The 9,447-nt window shown below is 36.6% G+C and overlaps 1 protein-coding gene across 2 annotated transcripts in view; it reads right to left on the reverse strand.

Annotated features, from left to right (window-relative positions):
- Positions 1-7,944, reverse strand: part of MNAT1 (MNAT1, CDK activating kinase assembly factor) — a 226,603-nt gene extending 218,659 nt beyond the window's left edge. The window contains exon 1 of one of the 2 annotated variants that reach the window (XR_001918666.1): positions 7,716-7,944. Coding sequence is in view for 1 of the 2 variants with exons in the window: in XM_005685941.3 (XP_005685998.1) it covers positions 7,716-7,804 (89 nt within the window). In the remaining variant the exon portion in view is untranslated. The remainder of the gene's footprint in view (positions 1-7,715) is intronic. The other variant, XM_005685941.3, reaches the window with a different exon arrangement.

Genomic DNA, 9,447 nt, shown 5'->3' on the forward strand with positions numbered 1-9,447 from the left:
AAGATGTTGGATCTAGAAGACCAAAAGTTTAAGTCAGCTATTTTAAATATTTTTAAAGATTTAACACAAATTATGTCCAAAGAATTACATTCAAAAAAGTAAAGGAAGATATGATCTTAATGTGCAGACAGAAAATTTTAAAAGAAAAGTGATAACTATAGAAAAGAACAAGATGAAAACTCCAGAACAAAAGTATAATAACAGATGAAAAAATCTACCAAATGGGCTTAACAATAGATTGGACATAGCAGATGGGAGTCAATAGACTTGAATACAGACCAATAAAAAATATCTATGAAGAACAGAGAAAATAAGATTGAAGAAGAATGAACAGTACCCCAGCAACTTATAAAACAATACCAAAAAAGCTAATACACATGTAACTGAGTTCCAAATGGAGAAGAAAGTAAAAATAATATAGAAAGAATCACTGGAATATTCCAAATAGGATGAAAAATACTCATTTACAGTTCCCAGCTCAGCAAATGTCAACTAGGATGAATACAAAGAAAAGCATATCTAAACTTATATTCAAACTGCTAGAAACCAATGATAAAGAGAAAATCTTGTAAGCAGTCCTGAAAGATTTTTACACCAAGGATATAAGTAACAGCTGACTTCTCCTCACAAACAACTTCTCATCACAAAAAAAATGCAATGGGGAGATCCCTGATGGTCTAGCGGTTAGGATTCTGAGCTTTCACTGCCCTGGCCCGGATTCAGTCCCTGGTCGGAACTGAGATCCCACAAGCTGAGCATCATGGACCAAAAAAAAAAGAATGATATATCTGAAGTGGTGAAATGACAACCCATAACTTCATACTCAGCAGAAAGATCCTTCAAACAATAGGGTAAAATAAAAACACTCACATAAACAAAATCTGGGAGAGTTCTTCACAGATAAACCTGTACTATGAACTACTAAAGAATGCTCTTCAGGCAGAAAAACAAAATCAATACAACTATCAAATCAATCCAAAAGAAGAAAGAAAGACACTAAAGATGGCAAATAAGTAGGTGAATACAAAAGACTACACTTAACAATTTTATACCCACTAACATGGCTACATTCAAAAAAGACAAATAATAGCAAGTGTTGGCAAAAGATGTAGAGAAACTGTAACCCTTATCTACTGCTGGTGGGAATGTAAAGTTGTGCAATTGCTTTGGAAGTCTTACAATTTGGATAAATATAGAGCCATCACATGATCCAACAGCTATACTCCTAAATATATAACCAAAACAATTTGTCACATAAAACTTGTACATGAATGTTCACAGCAGGATTATTCACTATAGCCAAAAAGTGAAAATAATCCAAATGTCCATCAACTAATGAAAAGATAAATGAAAAGTGGTAAAATCCACACAAAGGAATAGTCTTCAATAATAAAAAGAAAGAAGTTCTGATACATTCTACAACATGGATGAACCTTGAAAACATTATACTAAGTAAAAGCCAATCACAGAGGACTTATATTTATATGATTCCATTTATATGAAATGTCCAGAATAGGCAATCTGTAGGGACAGAAAGTCAACTGGTGGTTGCCATAGGGCTCAGAGACAAAGGGAGATGGAGGACAGGGCTAAGTAGTAAGGGATTTCCTTGTGAAATAACAAAAATGTTCTAGAATTAATTGTAGTGATAGATGTATGTCTCTGAGAATATACTAAAAGCCACTGATTCTATACTTTAAATGAGTGAATTTTATGGTATGTGAATTGTATCTCAAAAAGTTGTTTATTAAAAAGACTATTTTTTCCCTACATTTCCTTAAAAACAACTATTTAAAGCAAAAATAACAATAGTGAATCATATATAAAAGTTAAAGATATGACATCGTTAGTATAAAGGATGACAAGTGTATGTGTACGGAATTATAGCATTCATATTTGTGAGGTATTGAAATGTGAGGAATTTGTGAGCAAGTGAAAAATGCAGAGTGTCAGATGTTGACTCTAAATAGACTCTGATAAAGATGCATATTGTTATACTTATAGAAATCACTAAAAATAAAAATATTAAAATAATAATAAAGATCTTAAATAGAGCAATACTTTTAAAATATCCAGTTAATCCATAATAAGGCAAGAAAGGACAAATGGAAAACAGATTTAAACCCAATGATAGCAATAATTACATTAAATATAAAGGGACTAACACGGCAATTAAAAGGCAGCCAGTGTTGGACTATACAAAAAAGTAAGACTAACTATGTACTATCTACAAAATGTTAAGACATAAAACACACATTGGTTGAAAGCAAAGGACAGAGAAACATATACTATCAAATAGAAAGCATAAGAGAACTGATATAATACCAGACAAAAAAAATCATCAGGATAAAGAGTATTACAAAAGACCAAAAGGAATATTTCATGACAAAAGGATAAATTCATCACAAGAAGGCATAGCAATTTTAAGTATCTATGTACCTAATATGGAGAAGGCGATGGCACCCCACTCCAGTACTCTTGCCTGGAAAATCCCATGGACAGAGGAGCCTGGTAGGCTGCGGTCCATGGGGTCGCGAAGAGTCGGACACGACTGAGCGACTTCCCTTTCACTTTTCACTTTTATGCATTGGAGAATGAAATGGCAACCCACTCCAGTGTCAGGGACAGGGAGCCTGGTGGGCTGCCGTCTATGGGGTCACACAGAGTCGGACACGACTGAAGTGACTTAGCAGATGTACCTAATAAGAGAGTTTCAAAATACATGAAGCATGACAGCACTACTAAAAAGAGAAACTGACAAATACACAATCTATTTGGAGTAACCGATAAAATGAGTAGAAAAAATAAATTAGTAAGGATACAGAAGGATTGGTAAAGATACTCAGAAGTTAACACTATCAACCAAGCTGACCTAACTGACATACACTAAACCCAACAGCTACAGAACACATTCTTTTCAACTTGACTTGCTCATCAAGTAAGACCTTGCTCACCAAAATAGACCACACACTGGACAATAAGTTTTAATAAAATTTTATAAGACTGAAATTTAGCAAAATTTGTTCTCTTACAACAAAATTAAATTAGAAATTAACAACAATATATCCAGAAAGTCCCCTTTTTCTAATTTTCTACCCAGAATGAGTATCTTTTTCTAATTTTTCTGTCCACTGTTTCCCAGTTCACAAAACGGTAACGTACAAGCCCAGCATATTAAACAAATGAATTAATACCACTTATGAATTATTCTTTCCAACAATAAATAAACTGAACTTTAATCTGATAAACCTCTAAAAGCTACTAGTAATTTATAGGAAATACAAAGGAACATAATAATACCACAGAGATGCAATCAGCAAAATTCAGACTGGTAACTCTTCAGAAAAAGCTACCTAGAAACATCAATAAGCAAGAGAGAGAGAGAGACAGAGAGAAGCAGAGAAAAAAATAAAAAGGAGAAAAAGAGAAACTTTAAGAAAATATGGCAAAATATTGTCTTTAACATATATCAGGATGAGTTTTTGTTTATTCTACTTTGTGTCTTATGTGTGTTTAGAATGAAGAAAGAAAATTTAGTAAAATCAAATATAGGTAGTTTCCAGAGACAAGTGTTGCTAAGGATGGTTGGGATAAAACTTAAATGATTAGTTTTACTTGCTTGTGTTACTCTGAAAAATATCATCCAACTATGTTGGGTAAAGAGGATCTGCTCTATTCCAAAGAAAATAAAGTTTTCCCATCTTCTCTGAAAAAAATGAAAAAGACTTCAGTTAAATGAGAATTAGATATAACTGGCTCCTTCTAAATCAACATGCCTTTAGAATTCTATGAAGACTTCCATGAAAGGCTTATTTCTTAAAATAGGTGACCCTGATAAACAGAAAAAAGTTACCCTTTTCTGTAACTAAGACAAAAGTTCATCCTTGAATTGAAAAAAAAGCAAATGTAGAATCCAGTCTTCTTTGGATGTGCATGCAATCAATTCATTTGGGTGTTTGCCGGATTGATTTAATATTAATACATAATGGAATCTGTTGTCGTTATTTAGTCGCTAAGTCATATCTGACTCTTCTGCTACCCTATGGAGTGTAGCTCACCAGGCTCCTCTACCCATAGGATTTTCCAGGCAAGAATACTGGAGTGAGTAGCCATTTCCTTCTTCAGGGTATCTTTCCCACCAGGTGGGCCCTTTACTACTCAACCACCCACTTCCTCAACTGCTAGCAGTCAAGGGAGAAAAGTATTTTCATGTTTTACCTTTTTCCTCCTTTCTGCTCCTGTATTTTCTCTCATAAATAGTACTTCTAAATAATCTTTCTATAATCTCACACTTCCTATCTCCTGTGAAGCACTATCCCTACTCACTTTATTATTTGCCTCCTAAAATGCCTTTGCTACTTGACACACAAAATAAAGTGAGTAAAATCATGTGGCCCTGTAATTCTTGCCTCATGGTATTCACACTCTTGTGTATACTGTAACAGGACTTCAGTGCTAACAAATAAAATACAGCAGAAGCAATGATAATGTGATTTTTGTCATTAGATGATGATGCTCTGGAGCCTCTAGTTCTCTCACTAACTCTGGGAAAAGCCACATCATGAGCAGTCCTAATGAGGGTCCAAGGAGAGGAACTGAAGCTGCCAAGACCCACATGAGTGACCTCGGACACAGACACTCCAGTCCCAGAAAACAGCTTGAGCAAACCTCATGAAAGACACTGAGCTAGAATCACTCAGCTGAGCCACTCTCAGACTCCTGACCCTCCAAAACTATATAAGATAATAAATATTTATTACGGTACTAATTTTTGAGGCAATTTATTACATAAAAATAGATAACTAATACAAATAGTAACGCTAAAAAATAATACCTACTCCTTTCAGACTAATAATTATAAAAATGCCTAAGCTCAATCCCATGAAAGACATTCTGTACAAATTCAGCATACTATCAAATCAAAAGAATTTCACATCAAAATCTATAATGTTCTATTACTTGTCAGAATAACAAGATTTAAAAAGTAATAATGCCCAATTGTGGCAACAGGAATTCCCATGAACAGTTGGTGGGAGCACAACAGATACAATCTTTTTTGAGAACAAGTGGGCAATGTTTATCAAAATTAAAAGTCACATACAGTTCTACTGTATATAGTTCTACTATATAGGCATTTACCCCTGGTTCTCCTCTTATATCTTATAATATACTTGTATATGGGTTGAGGAAGAGGGCAGAAAGAGAGAAACTGACTCTAGTGAAAAATAGGAAATCTAAATATTCATAACACAATTTTGGGGTAAATCAATTATAGTATAACCTAACAGTGGACTATCATCCAAATGTTAAAGAGGAATATATACACATAACAATTTAGAAAAGATATCCAAGATATACATTATGAAAAAAGTCAGGACATATATAACCCCATTTCCATGAGAGAACATGATACTGAGTTCCTATTTAAATCACAAAAGGGGCATTATAATCAAAACTGTACCACATTTTATAATCTCTTGAATTCACTTAAAGATACCATTGTTGTGCAAGTCTTTTAAAGCAGGCCGAGTAGATCCTGTTTAAATTTTATTTCTGCTTAGTATCCATACCATGCATAAATAATAATAATGATTCCCAATGTATACTGAACAAATATTATGTGAAAAAATTCTATTAAAGCACCTCCAAGTATGATGTTTACATATATTATTTAATCCTCAAACACTGTAATATACACAGTGCTGTTATCTCTATTGTACAGGGAAGAAAAATGAAGTAAGAGGAATTTGCCCAGAGCCTATAAGAGTACAAAGAATTCAAGATCAGAAGTTTGTTCTCTTAGCCAATTCCATATAATCTTTTCATCATTTTGATCATATTTTAAGTTAAAAGAGGGCTGTAAAACTTGGTCTTTAACTAACATCAGAATGACTTAGACAATTCTTAACTCTTATTAAAAAAACAGAAAAGACCACGGACACAACAAAAGCAATTTCCAATTAAAAATAAATATAACTATTTAATAAAAATGCAATTTATTTTGCTAAAATCACATAATCTTCCCTGACTAGCTAATTACTACTAGGTATCCATTTTTTCTAGTAAATTACATTTAGTTAATGTCCTTTCAAAAAAAGCAAATTCCTTTCCCTTGAGCACCAACTATAACAAATCTGGTACAGGAAAATAAAGAGAAACCAAGCAAAATCTTTCTAAAAACTGAACAGTCTTTACAGCATTTGTCTGGTTTCCCTTTCCCAATCTACTTGATTACTTTCACCTTATTTCTAATTTTAATCCATCCAATCACATTCAGTACAGCTCTACTGTATTTCCTTTGCTGGATAAAGCAAAGGAAAATAAAGACTAATTAGAGTACAGCTCTACTGTATTTCCTTTGCTGGATAAAGCAAAGGAAAATAAAGACTAATTAGAAAATAAGACCAATCCAGTAAGTTATTAAATCCCTTTATAATCATTATAGCTACAATTAACCATGCAATTCGGGCTTACCCAAAGATCTTGTCTACCACATTTTTTATATCTTAAAAAATCAAAGAAACTACGAGAATGTATGTTCACCTTACATTGCAAAGCGCTTTATAAAACCATCTATACTGAACCACATTTGACCATAAAAACGTGGCAAGAAACACGTTTATCAGTTCCTGCACTTATTCTTCAAAACACTCAATCTCCCTTCTGGCCCCTGCTGCTGCTGCTGCTGCTAAGTCGCTTCAGTCGTGTCCGACTCTGTGCGACCCCATAGACGGCAGCCCACCAGGATCCTCCGTCCCTGGGATTCTCCAGGCAAGAACACTGGAGTGGGTTGCCATTTCCTTCTCCAATGCATGAAAGTGAAAAGTGAAAGTGAAGTCACTCAGTCGTGTCCAACTCTTCGCGACCCCATGGACTGCAGCCTACCAGGCTCCTCCGTCCATGGGATTTTCCAGGCAAGAGTACTGGAGTGGGGTGCCATTGCCTTCTCGGCTTCTTGCCCCTAGCCCCCCAAAATTGCCATTCTATAGTCAGACGGCCTGTGTTCCAATTCTAGAAGGGTCCACTAAATAAGGTATCTGAAGCAGTCTCCGTTTCCTTTCCTGTAAAATGGGTATGAGATGAGTACCTACTTCATAGGGCTGCTGTTGAGAATGAAATGGGATAACTCAAGGTAAAGCGCTTAGAACACTGCCTGACACGTAATGTACACTCAATAAATGCCAGCCATTACTGTATCTCCAAAATTAACTGCCTAGAATCTGAACTTTCCCTTTTAGAGATGAGAACTAACCAAACTCCATCAGGACAGTGGGCATACCGATGGAGTTTCATATTAACCCGTGCAACAAATAGCAACAGTATATAAACATAGTAATTGCATTTTCATAGCACTTTTGTTCTTTTTAATAAAAACGCTTTGCGTGAAACTAAACACTCCGATCTCCCACGCTGGAACCCTGTTAACAACACAGCCCGGAAATACAGTTCAGATTCTCATTGCCTAAGGAGGGGGGAACGTGACAAACTGCTGGTTACATCAGGGAATCCGGCAGTTCAAAGCAGGCCAGAGCGGCTCAGGACTGGAGGGTAGTCTGTTTAGAGAAACAACGTTCCCTTTTCCTATTTTCTTCCCCAGTGTCGATACTAACGAAGCCCTTTTCTCCCCTGAGTCGACGACAAGCATCTCCCGGCTGTTTCGGGAGCTTCCACCCCGTACGTCTCCCCCCATGGAACCCAACTATCCCCGGACTCACAGAGTGTGTCCGCACACATTCACCATCAGCTTCAACGAAGGGTTCCGGTACTTGGTGGTCTTACACCGGGGGCAGCCCTGATCGTCCATGGCGCCTTCCTTCCAGTGGACTTTCCCCGGCGACTGCTTCAGTCACAGCCACAGCCAACCTAAAGCCCCTCAGATCCGAGGCCAAGCAGGTTCCTAACAACAGGCTCTTGGCTGGGACGGTCCTTTACGAATGAGCACCGGCCGGTGGCAAAGCACTTCAGCACAAAGGTTCCGGAAGCAAGTTTTCCAGTCCTGCCGCTACGGCTCGGTCTCAGCTTTCGCAGGCCACAGTAAAACCTTGGATTTAGGGGGAGGGCTTTTTAAAAAGGCAAATTACACATAAACCCTCACATGTTCCTAGCTGTATTTTTCAGTAAATCGTGTCACAATTAGGAACATAGATTCCACCTTGTTCTGTCTGGAAATAGTCCCATTAATCAAAGTGCTATGTTTGGAGTACATACTCAGTAACTCGGACCAGTATTTCCTTTTAAACAGTGTGATAGTCTTGTGCTTTATACTTCTTCACATTTGCACAGTCGTGCAATCACAGAAAACAATATGCATTCTCAGATATGAAGCTTGGGAAAGTTATTTAGAATGGAAGTCTCATGCTGACCCTAAATATTACAGATTCTCACTAAATGTTAAAATAGTTCTATAAATAATATCTGGCATCTGCAGAGAGGCAATTATCTCAAGATGATCAGGCATGCTTAACGGTTTCAGCTGGCTCTAATATCTCTTACCACCCTACCAATCAATGACAGTATTTGTTTCTCCAAACACTGGAGGGATCACACAGGAATATAGACTTTATTTCAGCAACTCTACTCTCTTGAGAGCCTGAATCTCTTTGGAAATTTTAAGTAACATTCACTGCATTTATCAAGGTTGCAAAGTGAAATCTATATAAACAGCTCTGCATGCATGTTAAATCATTCAGTCATGTCTGACTCTTTGCCACCCTATGGACTGTAGCCCAGCAGGCTCCTCTGTCCGTGGAATTTCTCCAGGCAAGAATTCTCCAGGCTTTGCCCTCCTCCAGGGGATCTTCCCAACACAGGGATCAAACTGGCATCTCCCGTGTCTTCAGCATTGGCAATCAGGTTCTTTACCATAAGTGCCACCTGGGAAGCCCATAAACAGCTCTATCAGATAATAAATTCCTCCCACTATAAAGGACACATCTTATCCATCTCCTGAACAAGGATTTAATTATACTTGTTGATTAAGTACAGTAAATGAAGAATAAATGAATGAATGAATCAAATAGTGTAATGTAAAATTTTTTTATCCTGAGCACTGTATTGTAATCTGACCCAAATTTTATCAGGAGTGGGCATACAAAGTTTTTCAAATTAACCCATACAATGAATACCAACGGAATATACTCATAGTAATCTTTTCTCTTTTCAATAAAGATATAAAGAGGAATATTCCAACTCTCACTTGTTTTTAAACAGTGAACTCAACAGGCAACCCACACAGTGGAAATACAGTTGGGATTTCCATGCACTATGGAAGGAGAACATGACAAACAGCTGGATACCACATCTGGGAACCAACAGACCGAGGCAGGCCACAGCATAGGCCTTTATGTTAGTAGAAAGACATCAAGGATTTACCTAACAAAAACATTGTTTGTGACATTTGTTTGATCATACTATTGTTCATTGTTGTTGTTCTTTAGTCGACAAGTC

Source organism: Capra hircus, chromosome 10, assembly GCF_001704415.2.
Source record: "Capra hircus breed San Clemente chromosome 10, ASM170441v1, whole genome shotgun sequence".
Taxonomy (NCBI): domain Eukaryota; kingdom Metazoa; phylum Chordata; class Mammalia; order Artiodactyla; family Bovidae; genus Capra; species Capra hircus.